We start from the raw sequence: 19,470 nt of genomic DNA on the forward strand, positions 1-19,470 counted from the left end.
TCCAGGGCCAACCTCATTTGTTTCCAAACCTCCCAAGGTCACACCCGGCCTGCTTCTGCAGGATGACAGGACTGAGCAACCCTTCCCCTGTCCCCCTGATGCTGGACCACATGTCGCAGGCTGGGCCTCCTGGTAGCTCACCTCCGCATGGGCCCAATGAGAAAACAGAGAGCGTGTGCAGTGTGCTTTACTCCCAGCCCATGCCTCAGCCCCAGGGCAGCACCTCTGGCCTTCCAGGGGAGAGGAGGGCCCTGCCCGTTCACCAGGCCCCCCTTGGTCTCCAGCTCCGCCTCCACCCAGCCTCCTCCCATGGATTCGCACCGTCCACTCCAGGTTCTGAGAGCCAGAGTCCAGGTTTGGCCAGGAGGAGGGGCTGGCCCTGGAGAGGCTCGGCCACACTGCTAGCCAGAGGGAGGCCAAGGTAAGTCTGGCCCCAGAGTCTGAAGGGCCCTGAAAGGAGACTCCTTGCCTGGAGCAGGGCCAGGAGCACTCTGCCCCCAAGGCCCCATCCGTTCACTTGTTGCAGGGCTCTGTTCTTACACCCCTGTTCACACAGGGCAGCTGAACACAAGGCCAGCTGTCAGCGGGGCTCCGAACACCCATCTCTGTAGGGCTTCTCTTCCATGTGGCTGGTCTGCTCCAGAAGCCACTGCCGCTCTGGCTCACTCATCGTCAATCTAAGTGTCACTTCCTGGAAGACACTGTTCACAGCCACCTACATGAGCCAGAGAGAGCAGGGCCGCTAAGTTACAGCCACAAATTCTAACAGCACGGAGCCCCACCGCCTGGACCCAGGTCTCACCCTCTCACCGGCACCATCCTTACCTGCTCAAAGTGAAGCTTTTGGAACATCCGGATGCTCGGTTCATTTCCTTGCCCAATTTTAGCCTCAAACTTGGTCAGACCTAGCTTTGTCACTCCTCCCGGAAGAGATGAGAGACAAGGACAAGCCACAGGATGAAGAGCACCCTCGCCTCAGCACCCTCTGCCCCCTCATGTCCCAGTCTGCAGTGGAGACCACTGTCACCTGCCCCCCACCCTCAGGCCTGAAGGCTCCCTCCCAACCCACCTTTGCCTTCCCCAGGGGCCTGGCCACTTCTCCCCCACACCACCCACTCAGACTTCCTTACCATAGGACATCATCATGAGGACAGCCTCGGTGCCCAAGCCCCGGCCCCTGTAGCTGGGCTCTAGGAGGAATGACAATAATCACTGACACTGCATGCTGGGCTCATTTAATCCTCACAACCTCAAGTTCACAAAATGATTATCTGCAGATGAGTAGACAGAAGCACAGAGAAGTTAAATGACTCATCCAAGGTCTCACAGCTTAGAGACACCCAGTAACCTGACCCCTTCACCTCAGTGTGCTACCCCTTGGGGACAGTTGCACAGTCACTTAGAAGGAGGCTGAGGACCACAATGGACACAGAACCTGGAGGGGCTCCTAGCACAGCATGGGAAGATGCTCCAGGGAAGACCTTCACTTTTAGAGGGTCCCCAGGCCCCCTCCACCCCCAAGGATAGGGCAGACTGCAGTTTGAAGACCCTAAAACCAAAGGTTAAATTCACAACTAAGCGCGAGATCAGAATAAGGTGAACTAGCAGGCTAACGGGGTGCCAGGTGGCAGTCTGCCCAGCCAGGTGCTGGGCTCACCAAGGCCAGAGCCTCCCACTGAGCTCTCTGAGTGCCCAATGCAGCCTCGGCTGGCTTCAGGTTCAGCAGGTCTGAGGGCCGGGAGGGAGGGAGGGAGGGAGGGCAGGGCCAGGGGGAACCAACCTGCAATCATGACCTCAATCTCCCCCAAGGAAGGGTCCCCAAGATCTGTGAGGAAGAGGTTCACATCTCCCACCATGCAGCTCTCTTCACTGGTGCCTGCCTCGGCCTGCCACTTCACTGCATCCAGCACGATGAAGGTACACTCTGAGGAGGGAGGTGATGGGTTATCACATCCACCCCGCAAAGAAGTGCAGTGAGGACAGTCTTCCTACCCAAAGGAGAGAACTGCAGAGGACTCCCATCTGAGTCTGTCAGGCAAGGGGAGCCAGAACTTCCTTCGGCTGATTACAAAGCCCTAAATCTGCCTCATGCAGGAAACAATGGCCTTCTCCAGACAACAACTGTACTCGCAGAGAGCGAGTGATGCAAAGTGCAATAGTCACACTGGGCTTGTGGCAAGAGATGTGAGAGGCAGGGCCTCAGTTTACAGCCAGAGCCCCAAATGCTCTCCTTTCTCTAGCTCCTTTCACGGCCGGTGCAGTGGGCGGGAAGATGACAGAAGCGTCAGCCACAGGGACCGACTTGAGTGGGCATCAAAGTATGAGGGTTTTAGGCACCTCCCAAGCACCTCGTGAAGTGCTTTTTGCAAATGTCCTGTGGCCCCAGCAGGGCTACAGCTGGGACCAGGAAAGGGAGGGAACCTGGAGACGGCCTCTGGAATCCGCCCTCCCACAACACGGCCAGCCCAGCACCCCCACTCCCCACTTCTCACTGTCCGCATCTTCCCGCCATCTGTGCTGCATCGCGTACTCCTGCTCCAGGGTCAGAGGCTCGGAGGCTGTCAGACACTGCAGCTCCTCTGATTTCATCCACTCGTGGTACCTGCAGGGACAGAGGGATGGCCGTCAGCATGCAGGACTGATTTAGAAGCACCAGTCTGACACCCGATATGAAGATATGGATGGCCAGGAGAACCCCACAGGGCTAACAGAGGGCTCACAGAAGCTCCAAGAAAGGGTTATAATTGCTCCTCAGGCAGAGAGCCATGGGCACAAGAACTAGAGGCAGGCTAGTCCTACAAGATAACAGCAGGAGTCAGTTTTATTTGTCTGGCTTCCTCTCCAGTCCTAGGGATCAGGGCGGGGGAGCAGTCCGAAGCTAAACATTCCTCAAATTCCTGAGGGGAAGTAGTGGCAAGCTGAATTCAGCAAAGGAGGCTGGACAGATCTCCACAAAGGCTGGGCACAAGGAACCCCCAAAAGGAAAACTACAAGTAAAGAATACACACCCACGGCACTACCAACCCAGTCTACCCGACATTCACCACCGAGTCCCACCCTGTGACTCAGTCCTGGCCTTTCAAAACAGCATACATCACAACAAGCCATCAGCTCAGTTTTACGACAAGCTAACGTTTAGAACTGAGCACGTTCACTAGCACCAGGGGAACGGTACTCATTTATAATTTGGCAAGAAGACAGTATCTTTTTTGCTTACACGTTTAGTTTACATAAAATAATCCCCCACTGAAAGACCAAAGAGGAAGCTGAGAGGGTGATAGGAAGAAACAGGGGGATGGGTGACTTCTTCCAGGGAAGTCACAGTTCTCTGCTTCAATTTACATTTTTTTCTGTATGTAATTACTTCTCACACCAACGTTTCTCCTCAGAGTAAAGAGCCTCCAAAATTTGTGCTAAGGAAGGCTGACACTCCTCGCTGCACCTTGGAGAGCTGGCTTGCACCCCGTGACAGGTGAACGGTTACCTAGGCACATGCTCTGAGGTGTAGGGTACCAACACCACCTTCTTTCCCAGCAGCAAGATGTTCTGATTTAACCTCATGGTAGCAGTCTGCAGGTGGGAGGGCAAAGATATCAGCACACTGAGTTCTCCTCCCACTTAGGGTAGGAGCCCGGGCTTTCAATTTCCTCTCTTCTGGGGCTAAATTGTCAGAAGAGCTTCTGTCTCTCTTTCTTTTCAAACACTTCTGAGAATGCAGACTCTAAACCCCTGCAAGAAGAGGAATCTGGCTGGTTAAAGGTAATTAAACAATCCTGGACTCACATCTCAAGGAGCCAAGCATGGGCTGCCTTTTCTGCCTGTCCCTTCCGCCCCATCTCCCAGAACTTCGATGCCTCACACCCGGGCACCAGCTTCACCAAAACTCCCATCATTTGCCCCAGTCCTGAGACTCCGCCCTCGGGTTAATTTTCAGCCTTGTCTTAAATCTATTTCCAACCCCTTTTCCCAGCACCCCACTGGGCTCCGGCCCTCCCTCTTTCCGCTCCCCAAGCCATCTGGGCCTCCCTGACCACTTTAGGGTGAGGTAGGCTTAAAGCCTCAATCCCTTCCCCTTTGCGAGAAGCTACAGCCTACTCTCCTAGAAACCCCGCAACCAGTGGGGTCGCGGGTCGGCCGAGTTCACACCCACTCCTAACCGACAGAACTGTCCTCAGCAAGTGGAACCCACCTCTTCCAGCCAGGCCAGCTTTCCCAGCTGACGGACGGCCTCCCGTCCCGCATGCGCGTGGGGGCGCACCCCGCCCACTTCCGCCACGCAGACGGCAGCCGCCGGGGCCCAATCCGGTCCCGCCTCCGCGAGGCGCCCAATCAGTGCCGTGAGCCCCACCCAAGGCTCGCGCTGAAAAGGTGGGCTCCCGGCGCGGGCGCATGCGCGCTGTGGGCGCTGGAGCGGGACAGCTGGCGCCGGCAGCAACCCAGGGACCTGAGGCGGCGGCCGCGGCGGCCCAGAGCAAGCTGCGCTGCAGGTGTTGGGCCGGGCGGGACGGTGGTATGGGCTTGGGTCGTGCCACACTCGGGGCTTCTCCAGGAGGAAGGAAGAAATGGGGGAGAGGTTCGGAGACGGGCTCTTGAGAAGAGGGGGAGGCTGAGAGTGGGGAGCACTAAGGTAGGTTGGGGGACGTGGAGTGGAGGCCCCGTTAAAAAGGAGAGGTTTGGGGGCAAAGAGCTGGGTTGGGGGCCCACCTGGGAAAGCCGCCAGCCCCTTGCCCTAGACGGTAGACGCAGTCACTTGGCTCCCTGCGTGGTAGTGAGCTCGCTGTTCCTGGCATTAAATGGAGATAAGCAGGGTGTGTAAATGGGATGCTTGTGGTGGGCGAGATCTAATGGCCTCTGAGGCCCGTCAAATCACTTGGAGTGTGAGCGGCATAGAATACATTCATGCCCTGCACAGCAAGGAAAAAGAAGAAACCACCCAGGCGTTAGTCTTACAGAGAGACCATACCCTCTCGACTGTCTTGTGACTGATACTGAGACCATAAGTGTCTTTGATTAAAGGACAGGGAGGGAGTGGCTCTGCAGACATTCCCCTACCCCCATCTGAGTTCATCAGAAAGTTGAAGTCTTCTCTTTTCTTAGGGAACCGCCTCCCCGAAACAGAAGGAGCCTTGGCTGCCTACGGACCCTTCCTCACTTTTGGAAATGGCGGGTGAAATCACAGAGACCGGGGAGCTCTATTCTCCCTACGTGAGTTTTGCTTCCAGAGACTGTTTTGCCCACATCAGTGCCCTTCGCTTCTAGAGAAGCACACTGCCTCATGTGGACTGTACTTGTGAGCCCAGCGGCTTTTATAGCCAGGGTCTGGGAACCTTATTCCGCAGCAGCCATGTTGAACATATTAGGAGAGTCAGGTTTGTTCACTCTTTACATGTTGATCACAGAGTGGTCAGGAAAAGAAAACTGACTTGCTAGCTCTTTATATTTATCTGAGGGCTGCTACCCCTTCCAACCTGCGCTCCCAGTTCAAATGGACAGAGGCTGACAGATGCTGACCCTGGGTTTTGCTCCTCTCAGCAGTTTGAAACCACTTTGCTTCTTAGCTGAATTTTAAGTTGCACAACTTTTATAGTCTTGGATGGCGTAAGAGGCAGAGAAAGCTTGCAGAGACCTCCAGTTGCAGTTTGGTGGAGTCTGTAATTGGGACAATTAGAATGATTGATTTCTCACCGTCTTGGGTCTTTATTACACCCCCAAACCCCCACCGCTCACACACACACTCAGTTTATCTTCGTTTTGTAATATAAGGTGGGTCATGGTTACATCACGGAGGCCTCTGGATAAGTCGCTGGAGGACTGGAATAAGCAAGTGATTGATTCATGCTGCTACCAGGTATTCTGGGGAAAGGCAGCACTGCCTTAAGTAGCAAGACCCCTCTTTCTAGAAAGTTCCTAACCTTAAATGGCTGCCTTGCTTTGCACCTGCTTTTCTAGCCTGGGGAATCCCTGCTCTGTTTATGCCAGCTTCACAGAACTCTGGAGCTGTGGTATGGTGGATAGGGAAGCACCTCTGAGAACAGCAGGCAAAAACCCTTCCTCACACCGGGGTCTTCCTGCCGGGTCTAGGTCTGAGTCTGGGTCTTCCTGCTTCGTGGGTAACACCAAGGGAGCTCCTTCCACTCAGTGATTAATCAGGAGCATCTTCCTTGAACCTTGCAATGAGTCACATGATGTCCTTCTCATTTGTGGAATTGTGTGACAGCCCACAGCCTCCTCTTGGTATCAGCATTGTCCACAACTGTCCGTAAGAGTCATTACGGTTCCTGCTTCATCTTACAACATCTGTAAGCTTAGAGATGAGGAAATGAGTTATTTTTATAACTGAGTGTTGGGAAGGAAAATCTTTGACATGCCCACTTTTCTTGTGCCTCCAGCTGTTCAGTGATCATTTCACACGTCAGCCTGTGCCCACGGGAAGTGGGGCAGTGAGACCTAAAAGCCTCAGCACGTTCTGCTTTTTAAATTTCTTTTTTCCATTTCCAATGTGTTTGGTTTGGTTCGAGGGCTGTGTTTGAGAGCCTCCTCTGTGCATTTGCCGTACAGCTGCTTGTATTCTCTTATCCTGCTAGTGAAGAGAGAGGTGGGGAGAGCTGAGGATGAGGTGACATTAACCAGGAGTTAGTGGTCAGGGTTTGAGCAGGGAACATACCTTCTGCCTGAGGTTTCCTCAACTCTGCCATCCTGGGAGAATGGTTCTTGATCCCTTGTGAGACCACGAGAAGGGTGTGGGGTGCACCATCCATGGAGCCCAGAGAGGCTGAGGAATGGACTTTACTACCCATGCTGTTTTGAATTCCTCTGCTCAGCACAACATAGGCAGAACCTCCTCCGGTGCCTTGGGAGACCGTGATGCTGAGCGCTTAGTTCCTGAAGGTGCGTCAGCTGGTAACTTGGTCATTGTCAACACAAAGCCTCTCCCTACCTCTTTGTTGCCCTTTGTGAATTCTTTTCCCCTCGTGGGTGTCAGGGGTGTTTGCCTAGCCTGCGTTATTCTGCATAAAATATTTGTAATGGGCAGCCGAGCCTCTGCAGGGGACTCAGATAGCAAACCCTCCCGGGGAAAGTGCTGGACACACGAGCATGGTTCAGGCCTGTGTGTCGCCCTTAAGTGATCTCAGATCTGGTATGTATGTTTCCCTATTCATGGGGCCATTGGAGAGATCATGCCATCAGAACAGAGGAAGAAGGGGATGACCACCTACAAAAGGGTGGCTCCTTGGACCGCCTTCTGCTGGCCGGTCTGGCTGAAGATCGTTGCTGTTGTTCTCAAAAGAAAAGGCACTTGTTTCACAGCCTGAAACCCTAGTCATTGCTTCGGCATCTCTGCTGCCTTCTATTTCCTTTGATAGCTGTCCTTGAGGAAGCCATTGAAAGATGCCCGTGACCCCAGCCTCATGCACACCTGTGGGTGAGGCCACTGACCCGGAGGTGAGGCCGCAGGAGCGCCACACTGCACTCCCTAGAACACAGGAGGGGTGGGTCAGCCATCCCAAGGGACAGGGAGTGTGTCTTCTCCAGCTCAGCCACAGAGGAAGAGTTGAGAAAGGAAGGAATTTCAGTTTGCACAGGCCTTCTTTATCAAGACCGCAGTAGGGCTCTGCTCCTTGGCTTTTGGTCACACTTCCCGGGAGGCTGTCCCACAGAACTGTCACCTAACCAGCAGAAGAGAGCCCCTCCTCCCCTTCCTCCTGCCCTACAACTACCTTCCATCTGGCCTGTGGCTCAGCTCAGGTTTGCCTCCTGTCTCATGCTCTGCTCTTTGTGATTGATCCTTACCCATCACCTTCACTGAAGGTAAAGAGGGTTTAACTCTTGCCAGGAAGGTGGGGAAGTCATACATTATCCTACAGGGTTCCCCACAGCCCCAGAGTACTTGCTTCGGAACTAAAAAAAAAAAATTGCAGCAACCCAAGTCAAATGTGATTCCCCACTTCTGCTCCTAACTGCCAACAGCTTATCCCTAATTGACTTCTTTGTCAAGTTCTTAAAGGGTTTTTTTCACTGAGATTTATTTGAAGCTTCCGTTGAGAATATGTTTATTTCATTGTGCCTTTATCAGCAGTGGTTCTCAGCTGGTGGCAGTCTTGCCTCCCAGGGGACATTTGGCAATGTCTGGAGACCTTTTTGATTGTCACACCGCAGGAGCAAGGTTAGGGGTGGGGGGTACTGGAATCTAATGGGTAGAGGCCAAGGATGCAGCTAAATATCCTACAGAACAGGCCCCACAACGAAGAACGATCTGGCCTCAAAGGTCAGTAATGCTCAGGCTGAGAAACCCTGCTTGACGACAGACCCTCGACTTTTACATCCCAAGACCTTCAGGTGTCCCTGAATTCACACGTGCCTCTCGTACTGCTTCATTCCCCCCAGGAGACTTTTGGCCAAAAATCGTCACTTTCTTAGGCCTCTCTGCTTTCTCTTTCCTTTCATTCTGAGATCCATCACCAGGGCCATTTTCTATAGAGAAGTAAGAGTCTAACCTTCATAAGTGTTACAAAAGCAGTGGTGCAGAGAACGAAGCTACAGGGAGATCAGGCTGGGGTCATCGACTGGAGCCTGGTCTTGTAGTGCCCTGCTCACCACCCTTCAGAACGTCGAACTCCCTGTCCCCGTGCACCGGGCCGGCTTGCTGTGCTTCAGCCACGCTGGTTCAGGGCCCCTGGAACATCCTCCTCTCTCACCGTAGGCCTTCCTTCCTGGCAGTCTCTTCCCTGGCCCTTTGCCTGGGCGGCTCCTGCTCATTCGGCGTGAATGTCACCACGAGGCCTTCCTTGAGTACCTCTCTTGGAAGGGCTTCTCCTTTATTCTCTGTCATGGTACCCTGGTTCCTTCCTTCATGATACTTTGCCAATGCGTCATGGTGATCATTGTTTGTTTTCTTTCTTGTCTCTCTCCTCCTGCTTAAGGTCAAGGGCCTTGTCCATCTTGCTCGCTGTTACCGCCCCCTCCCCCCCAACTCTGAGCACAGGGCCAGGACCATGGAAGGCTCTTGGTAGTTGTTGAATAAGTGAGCGAATGAGCAGAACTGGGGTGAGTTATTACCCATCCTCGCCCTCGGATACACTAGGCTCAGAGTGCCGGTGATTGGGATGGAACCCAACAAAAGTCAGAATTAGTCTGTAGACGTTCACATTTGTGAAAAGTCAGCACTGGGGACTTCGGAAGGCCAGCTGTCACCCTCACATGTGTTCTCATAACACCACCCCCAGCCAGGACTCCCCGCAGGGGATCCACATCATGGTAGTGTGATCCAATCAAGAGCTCCAAGAAGATGCTCAAACCTGTTTTAATCCTTCTGGGATCTGTCTATGGGGTCAGAATGAGATTGTGATGTTTAAAACGGCCGTCAAGCTTATGGTAGAGAGAACCCAAGCCAGCTCCATTGAGGATTCCCGTCTTGAGGTCCCTGGGGCACCCCGAGAAATGCAGAGAAAAGTGAGACACAGGCCGAGGCCACAACAAGCCTCAGGTTTAATAACGGGGGAGGAAAACCACATCAACGTCAAAATCCCAAACTAGCACATAAGAAGTGTTCTTGATCCAGGGCTTTGAGACTCAGGAGGGCTTCATGGTGGAGGCAGCACTTGAATGGGCCCAAAATGGTGGGTGGGAGTTGAGGGGCTGATCAGGAGGCTCCAGAGGGCTTGGTGCCCAGTGCCAAGTGTAAGTGGACTGGGCAGAGCCGTTTCCTCCCTGCGAGATGCCCTCCTGTTTGTCTAGCACTCAGATCAATCAGCACCTGCCCAGAAGCCTGTTCCTTCCTAATCACTGCCCAGCCCCTCCTGCCTGCCTGTCAAGGGCCCCAAAATGGTAGTTGATGTTCCCCATCTCTATTTTAAAGATCTGACTGAGCGTGGGAGAAAGGGTCCTAATTTGTGTGTCTGATTAAAGATGCAGCATACGGTTATCTTAGAAAAAAATTTAAATATAGATAAGCGCATGTTTCTAAGGCAGGGGAAGTGAAAATGAGAGATGGACAGGTGTTTCCAGAGATGTAGTGTTTTGGCTTTTGTTTTTAATGATGAGAAACAAGTGGTAAAACAAACTGTAAGTCAACCAACTTTATGGGGTACAGGGAGACCAGTTAGGAACCTACATCATCGTCCAGGCCAGAACTGATTGATCTGAATTGCAAATGGAATGGGAGCCAGAGGTGCCCACAAAAGAGTCTTCAGAAATAAAACCACTAGCACGGGGATACGGAGGGCAGGGAGGGAGGCTGCGGCCACGCTGGGATGTCCAGGTGGAGGTGACTAGCAGGGAGTTGGATTTGAGGTCTGCAGAAAGGCTGGTACTAAGAGAAATACAGTCCCCTTTTGTCCCGCTGGGATAGTTAAAGCCACAGGATTGAATGACGTTGCTGAGGAGAAGCTATGTAGAGAGAAAAGGTGGGGGGCGCGAAGCTAATTAATTTCTGGGCTCGACTGTGGCTTCTTTTGGTTCCAGGTCGGACTGGTGTACATGTTTAACCTCATCGTGGGCACCGGTGCACTCACCATGCCCAAGGCCTTTGCCACCGCCGGGTGGCTTGTCAGCCTGGTCCTGCTGGTGTTCCTGGGCTTCATGAGGTGAGAGCCTGTCAACACGGGGGCTGGGAGCTGGGGGGAGGGGGCAGAGCTAGGGGAGCCCACGTGGGAAGCCCGAGCATCTCTTCATCGGTCTGAGGAAGACATCTGTCGCAAGCCAGTCCTAACCAGGTGGCCCAGAGCGAGGAAAGGCGACACAGAGCTCTCAGTGTCTCGTGCGATGGAGCCATTGCCAAACCCCGATCAGTTAAAAGCTCGGGCCTCCGGTTAGGCTCCGAAGTGGCTCTCGTGGCGCTCACCTGTTTATTCCCTGGCTGGTTTACCTCCCCCTTTATGTCCTTAATGTTACCATCAACGTGCGTTCACGGAGAAAGCTCCACCCAGCCACAGAAAGAATCTAGTGTTTAAGGTGATCGAGGAAATCAGTTAGGATTTTAGAGTTTGTGTAAGATAAGTGGCAGAGTCGGCCATAAACACCCAGGTGCACACATAATCAGGTGTTACTCTCCCCTGGCTTTGTGCCTTGTGGCAAATAGGCCACGCCCTCCCCAGCCTTCAGGGGCACCTGCTCCTTCAGGCAGGTGTGTGGGATCCACCTGGGCTCCACCAGCTGGTACCTCTATGGGAGCCGCTCCTCAGGGATTTCACGGGCAGGTTTGATTTTGTTTAGCAAACACCCCAGGCTAGTAAGAGATTTCAGACTAAGCATTTCCCACCCACCTCAACTCCAACCAAGGTAGGAGTCAGCAAGCTGCCAAAAAGAAGTGGGAAGGAGCACCCGAGACCACCGCCAACAGGTTTCTCCTTTGGGGTTTAGCTCCGCTGAACGAAGTTACCTGCCCTGGCAGACTCGCCTCTCCTGTGGAGAGACGGACAGTAGGCAGTGAAGACAGTGAAGTGCAGAGTAAGTGACAAGGTGATGAGTCCCATGGGGAAAGTACAGCGGGGTGAGGGGGTCAGGAGAGTGGGGTGATGGCAGCTGGAAGTAGGTGGTCCCTGGCCTTGGAGGGCAGCAGATTAGAAGGAGCAAGGAGTGGGTACCACTGGAAGCATGAAACAGAATTTAGTAGTTGAAGGGAATTAAGAGCTAGAAGAGGCTGCATGGGATAGGAAAATGCCCATGTGTTTCAGAGCTCGCACATTTTCTTCCGGGGAGTTTTGTGGCCCATCCTTGGAGTACTGTTGGCTCATTACATCCTGCAATCCCTGGCAGCCAAGAGCCCTAGAAGTCCTTGTCCTTCCGTGACTCCACTGTCCCCTTCAAAGGACCTTCAGCGCAGGCAGCCACCTGAACGGGAAGTGATTACTGGGGGCCCCCAGGTAGGGGCCGCCGTGCCCCGTCCCTGCTCAACCCATTTATGTTCGAACATGATCAATGAGTTGGCTTTATGCAGCCATGAGAAGCCTTTTGATGCCTTAATTAAGATTGATTTTAGTTTTACTTCCAAAAAGAAAGGAAAATCTAAAGCCCTTAAAATGGTCACTTAGGCAAGATAATGAGAAACCGCACTAGGAGTTGCTGAGGCGGCTGGAATGGGACTTTCTCAGAGCTGGTTGTCCCACCCCCTCCACAGAGCCGGAGCAGGTGTGAGTTAAGGATGTGAGTTAATTCCTGTCCCACCCAGGCACCTGCCTGCTAGGCTGAGCAGCCAGCCTGCAGCAGGTGACAGCACCCAGGGGCTCCAGGTCAAGACAGGAGGCAGAGCTGTGCCGACCTCCAGAAAGAGGGAGATGAATGTCCCACCCCTGGTCCTTCCAGCAGGGATGGAATCTTTCCTCAGGTGTGCTCAGCAGGAAGGCGGCCCTCCCCCATACCATCTGCTAAAGAGAAAATTCCCAGCATCACCCAGGTCTCCTCCACTTCTTTAAGAAAAGATGATTTTTCACTCTAATCTGATTTCTCAGCGAACATCTGGTGCCATCTCCCAATCTCCCTTTTGATTCTGCTATAAAGATGCAGGTTTATTTTAACATTAGCTGGATTATTAGGAAAGTAAAAGTACTGTCCCAGAAAGGGGCAGAGGCAGATTCTGGACAAGTGTCCTTTTCAGTTATCCACGCCTATGCTCCACCCATTTGTGTATGTCACTGGGGTTTGACCACTTGGCCAGCAAGGAGAGGGAAGAGCTGCTTGCTGCCCTTCCCAGAAGCTTTGGGAGGGCGCCCTTGGGAATCAGCCTCCTCCTCCCCGCTCAGAGCATCACATAGCATCTGTCCTCCCATCTCTCCCACCTCTGCCCCCCAACAGGCCCCTTCTGGGGTGCAGTACCTCACGGCCCCCGCATCACCTCTCCCATGCATTGGAAATACATTCTAAATACGGACAGAGATGCCAGGGCGAGCACGCAGGGCGTCACGTATGCGCACACACTTTTTTTTTTTATCAGGTCAGACACATCTCTTGAGTTCCCATCCCTTCCTCAGAAAAGAGAGTGCTTCAGGCTTGTTGGTTGGGTCAGGTTTAAATGGCTTTTCCTTTTATTTTGTACTTCCTCCAACCTCCTACCTGCCTTTGGCAATTAACACACAGCCTTCTGTGCAGCTTTGTGACTACCACGTTTGTGGTGGAGGCCATGGCAGCAGCCAATGCTCAGCTCCACTGGAAGAGGATGGAAAACCACCAGGTATGTCTGTAACCCCTGGCCCCGGGCAGTGCCCCCTTGCAGTCAGATACCCAAGTGGGGTTCTCAGCAGCCAGTCCTTTCCCTTCCATTGCGTGGAGGGATCCTGTCCATAACGCTGCTCCAAGACCTTGGCCCAGAGCTGAAGTTATCAGCCACATCAGCTTCCAGAACAGATGCAGCCTCTGTTCTTTTAATGCCCCCTCATGGGTCCCTCCTATCCCCGACCTTGAGCTGGCTCAGTCATTCTGAACCTGTGTTCCCAGGAACTGGCTGCAGCTTCCTCCTCTGAGTACGTCTGCACCTTCTAGTGTGACGGCGTGGAAGTACTGAAAGCTTCCTAATCAGATACCTTCTAGAAAGAAATAACAAAGCCTCTCCATTATTCTCGGGGGTTTCTGTAGAGTTACATAGTCCTTCTTTTTCCCTTGTTCCCATCCTTCTCCCCATCCCACCCCCTCCCAGGAGGAGGAAGACGACGACTCCTCCACAGCCTCCGACAGTGATGTTCTTGTCCAGGACAACTACGAGCGGGCGGAGAAACGGCCAATCCTGTCTGTGCGTAAGTCTTGGGATTCTGGGCTGGCCCGTGCTTCCCTCTGGTCCGCAGCGTTCCCCTTCCTCTTGGAGAGGGCCCAGGGAATCTCCCTACAGAGACCCTCTGGCATTTCCCGCCTGAGGGTTGATTCTTATGAAGGCACCAGGAACAGTACAACAGAGCACCCTCTGCCGGCTTTGCCACTGACGTCTGCAGCTTGGGGGGTCCCTTAACCTCCACTCCTGGTGCACGCTGAAAGTGCAAGGAAATGTAGAGTCTCTGATTCTCTCCTTCCTTTCATCCCAACACACACATACGTACACATACACGCGCGCGCGCGCACACGTATACACAGTCCAGATGAACTAGGGCTTAACTTTCCCTCTTCCCAGACAGTGAGCGTTCCTGGGATCCCTTTCTATAGATGTTTTTAAATGATTCAAGCAAGAAGCATTAGGAAAAGTTTTTTCAAGAGTTTGAAACCATTGGGACTTCGTCATTCTGGAGGAGTCAGTGAGCTCAGCAGCTCCTTCTAGGAGCTTTTTGTGTGAAAAAACCACTTCCCTTCTTTTCCTCTTGGCTCCACAGAGAGACGTGGATCTCCGAACCTTTTTGAGATCACAGACCGGGTGGAAATGGGACAGATGGCCTCCATGTTCTTCAATAAAGGTAGGAGTTCTTTTTCCGGGTGGGCTGAGGGCACAGCCGGTACCTCCCTGCAGGCAGGGGTTCCACCTGGAGTAGGGACAGGGCAGGCGATGGGGAGGAGCAGATTCCCCGCCTACGCCCAGTGTATCTGAGAAGCCACGTTGCTGAGAGGCCTGAGCTGTTTCAAGGTGTTTTCTCCGAATCCCCCCCACCCCCCACCCCGATCATCAGTGTTTAGGAATGACAGAGCAGCTACTTAGCAACTGCAGCTCGTGGAGGCTGAGAATCCTAAGCAGCTTTCCAACAACGGGAGCCAGTGGAGGCGGCTGGTAGTTCTGTGCCTCTTGCTTAATTGCTTCTGACTTGGCTCCCTTTTTTCTGGACTGTTCTGTCTAGGACAACACAGAGCTACCACCTTGTGACTGGTCGGGTACACGGTGTGGACACATGTCTTCCCCATGGCCAGCAGAGGGCGCTAGCAGCACGCGCACAGGGCTGCTGTCTGGAATCTGAGCATCTAGTCCTGACCTCTCCACACTCTCCACCTGCTGCTTGGTGGGATAGGGCTACTGCCCAGCTCAGGCACTGCAGTGTTGGTTGTTCCAGCAACATCTTATACCTCCATTCAAAATCTCTTTCTTTTGGAAGATGAGCTATTTAAGGGTTTCGTTTTTTTTAAACGCCCAAATCTTCATGGAGAGTCAGACACATCTCAGGAAATCCTTGTCCTTGCTGTTGTCTTGGAAGATTTTCTGCCCCTTTGAGTCACATCCCTGGCATCTACCCACTAGTTGTCAGTAGCATCTTCAAAGCCCCTGTTTGCAAATGGGGGCGTGTCCGCTGGTTGTTTCCAGTCTTGCATGTGGCTAAGCTAAGTTAGAGCCGAGGGAGATTATAGAAACGAGAATCTAGAAGCTTCTCCGCAGCTGCTTCGGACATTCGGAGCGTTCCCTTTACCACCAGTGGTGCGATGTTTTGTCCGCTGGAGGTTCCCTGGGGCTCTGCTCCCGTCCTCCCACCGGACCAGCCTCACTGAGGGGGGTCTCAGAATTTACCGACTCCGGATTGATTGTGTGCAGCCCACTTCCGTGCTTGTCCTTCGTTCCGTTTCTATCTCTCCCCATTTCGTTAGACTCTGATAAGAGAGGCAGACAGTTCCTCCTGGCCACTGCTCAGTCTCCTCCCAAATGCAAGCTTCGGAAAACAGAATGCACACTGGAGAGGGGACACAGACCTTTCAGACCTTCCTAATTTTCGTGTCTCACAGTCCACCCTGATTTCTTTAAGAATTCTAGGAGCTTGTGCTTTTGTTTTGTCTCTCTGTTCCCCAAATGGACTAGACTCCTAGCTTACCCACATGTGATAGAAAATAAATCCGTACGAGAGTAGCTCAGACTTAGAGGCCGCCTTCCTCTCACCTGCTGCAGGGGCTCTCGAGCTTGGCCCTGTTGCTGTTCGGCTGGTCCATTCCTCGTTGTGGGGCCTGTCCTGTGTGTTGTCGGATGCTGAGTCGCATCCCCAGCCTCTGCCCACTAGTTGTCAGTAGCACCTGCCGGTCATGACCATCAAAAAATGTCCTGAGATGTTGCCCAGTGTCCCTGGTAGGGGCTGGGGGGTAAAATCGCCCCCAGTTGAAACCACTGTTCGATTCCCTCATTCTGAAGACTGTCCCCTTCACGTTTGGAAGGGCTGCCCATCACTCCACACAAGAGCCCCCCCTTGAGGTCCAGACTCAGTCCTTATAATTAGAAATGCCAGCCCAAGTCATTGCTGTCCTCCTGGAAGTTCATTGATCCTCCCACTTTGTGTCTAGTAATGAAATTTATTGATCAGGGAGGGCCAATGGCAGTTTATAAACAGCTGACATGAGTCCCTGGGCAGGCAGAGGAAAGGCTGGGAATGGGGAGGGGCGATGCCTCCCTACAGGAGCCTTGAGTAAGAGCAGAAAGACAAGCGGGGGCAGGGGCTGGACGCAGAACCTGGGTGTGAGCGGCAGTGACCCCAGGGGCCACTGAGCTTGGACACTGACACTCTGAGGCCCTCCAGGGTTCTTTCAAGAGCTGTATCTTTCACCTGGAGTCTTTTTCACCTAGACTCCTAGGAACTGAGCTGACCTCAAACAGCACAGGAGGAATGTGTCCCTGGCTTCCCCTCCCCCCACCCCCGGACCTGGAGGCTCTTCTGAGCCACCGGGATTAGAAGGGAGCTGTCACTTCATTTTCCTTTCTGTTCTCAGAGACTTCAGCAGCTTGAGACCGGTGATGCCAAAAACAAGTGGTCGGTCTGAATGGGAGTTTGAGACTGGGTGTCTAGGGCCACGACCCTGAGGTCGTAGGGCCTGGGTGCTTTTTTCCAGAGCTCTTACACCTGGTCTTGGTAGCCGGGATCACATATGGAATTTAGTGCAGGAAGAATTCTTCTCACTGTACTGGATTGGGGGCGCTCAGGGACTTGCCAGAGTCAGGAAACAAGGCCTGTGGGATTAAAACCAAAGCCTGTGTCTCCAACTCCTAGTCCAGGCCCCCCTGGAGGGAGAGGGGACCAGGGTTTGCCTCTGCAGAGGGAGCTTCCATGTCTTTCATCTTCCAAAGTCAGCACCCTCCCCTGCAAAAGCTTCTCATAAGAAGAGACATGAGCACCCACTCCTGCCGCTCCCTCTCCCCAGCACACCGTTGGTGCTTGGTGACGGGCCAGATTCAGAATGAGGCACTTAGTCTTTGGAAATCAAGGGCTTTTTACCCTCTTGAGTTCAGTTTCCGAAGCCGGGCCATTTCCTGCTACCGTCCTGCTTTTCAGCAGTAGCAGTCTGGTCTCAGAGCCCTGTGTCTGGCTGCGGAGGGACCCCTGGCCCAGGTGAGCACCAGGGTTCAGGCTTCTGACTCAGGCCCCCCCCCCCTCCTCCCTTGGGCAGCCTGTCCTAACCATGAGGCCACCTCTGGTTCCTCCCTGGCCAGTCCGTGCCCTGCGCTCACCCTGCACCTGGATTCAGAACCTCTCTGGTCCTCCCAGCCTCACTCAGCCCCCTCTCCAGGTGAAAGTCAAGAGCAGATGTGTGTCCTGCCAGCATCACCGTGAAGGCAGCCAGCATGAGAAACAGGCCTTGGGGTGGTTTTCCCACTCTGCTCGGAGAGCAGAAAGCCGTGGACGAGGCAGAGAGGTAGTTGTCAACAGAGAATGCGTCTCCCTGGGGCTCCCTGACTGATGACTTTGTTGCTTTCAGTGGGGGTCAACCTGTTCTATTTCTGCATCATCATTTACCTGTATGGGGACCTGGCCATCTATGCTGCCGCCGTGCCCTTCTCCCTCATGCAAGTGACCTGGTGAGTGTCCCCCTGGCCCCCACGGAAGCTGCAGCCCCTTGGCCTCCTCCGCAGTCGGGGCAGAGTTCTCAGGGTAGAAGCCCAACACCAAGCGAATCCACCAGCATCCGCAGAATGTAGGTGTCCGAGGCCCTTTTCTGCACGTGCCATATCAGAGACACTCCTCAGCACTGTCCCCATCCCTGTCCTGTTGGGAAGGAGACTGGGATTCCCACCAGGGGCTCCTGAGTCGCTGGGAAATAGTGCAGCAGGAATAAGGTGCCTGCGTCAGAGACAGGAATACGTGGCTGGTGGAGTCAGATCGCTGGACCTGAAGCCGCAGTGGGGGTCGTAGAGATTCAGTGGTTGCCACTAATTAACAACGGCACGTTCTGTCTGCTTCCAGCCAAGCAGGGAGGCCCACCCTGAGCCATTGTTCTCTCTACCAGCAGCGCCATGGGCAACGACTCCTGCGGCGTGGAGGCCGACACCAAGTACAACGACACGGACCGGTGCTGGGGGCCGCTGCGCCGAGTGGACGCCTACCGCATCTACCTGGTGAGTGGCCTGGGGGCCCGGGGCCCGTGAGCCACCCCCACTCTCTGGGAGACCTCTTTCCCCAGAGAGGAGGGTCTACACAGCCCTACACTCTGGCTCATTACTGGGGCCTTGGTCCCGGGCATAAAGTGTGTCATGTCACTACAACGCCAGCCCCAGAGTGTCCTGGCCACAAGGCCTCCATCATTCGCATGTGGTTTGGCATTGGCATTTGGGTCATTGCCAGTTACAGGGCCATAAACTCTCATAACTTAGCTCAAGGTTTGAGGGACACGCTTATCAAAGCGCTGTGAGAGTGCCAGAGCCTGTTTTCTAGAAACTCCCTGTTTTGACCTTTCTCCTGGCCAACCCTGGAGCACGAGGGCAATGCCGGGCTTCCCGGCTGGGCAGGCAGGACGGAGCCGTCTCACGGTCCACCCTGATTACAAAACTCTCTAGATCAGGATCAGCCCAGCCAGCTCCCTGTCTCCCCTGCTCCCTGCAGACAGGAGAGCACAGTGAATCTCCATGCTCGGTCTTGATTGCTTTGTGCCGTGGGGGCGGGGGGTGGGCTGGGGGTGAGATTGGAGCTGAGTAACAAGCCCGTAGGGTCTCAGGTAATGAGATGCAAAACCAGAGGTTGCGTCTCTGTCTGCCTGCTCTGTGGGCGCTTCCCTTTGGCTGGTGCAGTGTCTGTTCATGCTCTCTGCTGCAGCTTGGTCCTCCTCAGCCCTGAGACAGATTTGGGTGCATTAGGTGACACCCAGCTTGACACGGGGCCACTTAGCTGTTGTGGCACTGGAGGCAGGGCTGCCAGAGAGCCACCTTTCAGAGAGTCAGCCTCTCGACTTGATCATCCCCATCCTGGCAGAGGTCTCTGCCGCCCCGCCGGCTGTGTGATTCGGGTCTGAATTTGTTAACCCCAAGGAAGGCTGAATGGTTGTTCGCCTTCCTGGTCTCACCCTGTAGACCCACCCGGGAGCCCTGAGGCCCCAGCCCTGCGAGAGGTTTGTTTTCCTGTCTGCGTTTCTGGAGCAGTCGGATGGTCTGGGCTGCTCCTCTGCCCTCAGCTACGGCTGGGAATCTATATCTCAGAACCATATCTCAGCTCCCCCGGCCACAGGTCTGGTGGGACTTGGGTGGCAGGTTAATTTCCCCACTTCCCCAGCCTGGGGGGCGAGCAGAGAACCTAGCAGGGTGGCCAGGAGAGCAGAGGCCTGTTGGCCTCTTAGCATTTCAACAAACCGTGATTGATAAAATAGCAAAAGCATTAGTAAGCGTCAGGA

The 19,470-nt window shown here is 53.9% G+C and overlaps 2 protein-coding genes across 4 annotated transcripts in view; one reads left to right on the forward strand and one right to left on the reverse strand.

The window, feature by feature from the left end:
* Nucleotides 1-171: 171 nt before the first annotated feature.
* On the reverse strand, nucleotides 172-4,293 carry NAT9 (N-acetyltransferase 9). The gene is made up of 7 exons (XM_010950804.3): nucleotides 4,190-4,293; nucleotides 3,485-3,729; nucleotides 2,493-2,602; nucleotides 1,781-1,924; nucleotides 1,131-1,190; nucleotides 826-920; nucleotides 172-715 (listed from the first exon to the last, which is right to left on the reverse strand). Exons 2-7 carry the CDS (start codon nucleotides 3,559-3,561, stop codon nucleotides 581-583), a joined length of 621 nt encoding a protein of 206 aa, XP_010949106.2. The 5' UTR covers nucleotides 3,562-3,729; nucleotides 4,190-4,293; the 3' UTR covers nucleotides 172-580.
* Nucleotides 4,294-4,335: 42 nt separating this feature from the next.
* The window catches only part of TMEM104 (transmembrane protein 104), a 52,250-nt gene continuing 37,115 nt past the window's right edge, over nucleotides 4,336-19,470 (forward strand). The window contains exons 1-8 of one of the 3 annotated variants that reach the window (XM_074343646.1): nucleotides 4,336-4,487; nucleotides 5,098-5,205; nucleotides 10,462-10,583; nucleotides 13,084-13,165; nucleotides 13,628-13,724; nucleotides 14,289-14,369; nucleotides 17,569-17,668; nucleotides 18,100-18,205. In XM_074343646.1, coding sequence (XP_074199747.1) covers nucleotides 5,161-5,205; nucleotides 10,462-10,583; nucleotides 13,084-13,165; nucleotides 13,628-13,724; nucleotides 14,289-14,369; nucleotides 17,569-17,668; nucleotides 18,100-18,205 — 633 coding nt within the window. In that variant the 5' untranslated portion in view covers nucleotides 4,336-4,487; nucleotides 5,098-5,160. Of the gene's footprint in view, nucleotides 4,488-5,097; nucleotides 5,206-5,266; nucleotides 5,370-10,461; nucleotides 10,584-13,083; nucleotides 13,166-13,627; nucleotides 13,725-14,288; nucleotides 14,370-17,568; nucleotides 17,669-18,096; nucleotides 18,206-19,470 lie in introns of those variants that run through there. The other 2 variants (XM_010950803.3, XM_074343647.1) reach the window with 2 other exon arrangements.

The sequence above is a fragment of the Camelus bactrianus genome, chromosome 16 (genome assembly GCF_048773025.1).
Source record: "Camelus bactrianus isolate YW-2024 breed Bactrian camel chromosome 16, ASM4877302v1, whole genome shotgun sequence".
Classification (NCBI taxonomy): Eukaryota; Metazoa; Chordata; class Mammalia; order Artiodactyla; family Camelidae; genus Camelus; species Camelus bactrianus.

Bases quoted from the DNA above. Each gene is read 5' to 3' on its own strand.
- NAT9 (XM_010950804.3), bottom strand. From the start codon at position 3,561: ATGAGGTTAAATCAGAACATCTTGCTGCTGGGAAAGAAGGTGGTGTTG. The intron at 1,191-1,780 runs GTTGGTTCCCCC...CATTCCTCCTAG, and splicing joins GATTGAGGTCATGATTGCAG to AGCCCAGCTACAGGGGCCGG. The intron at 921-1,130 runs GTAAGGAAGTCT...CTCTTCCGGGAG, and splicing joins CCTCATGATGATGTCCTATG to GAGTGACAAAGCTAGGTCTG.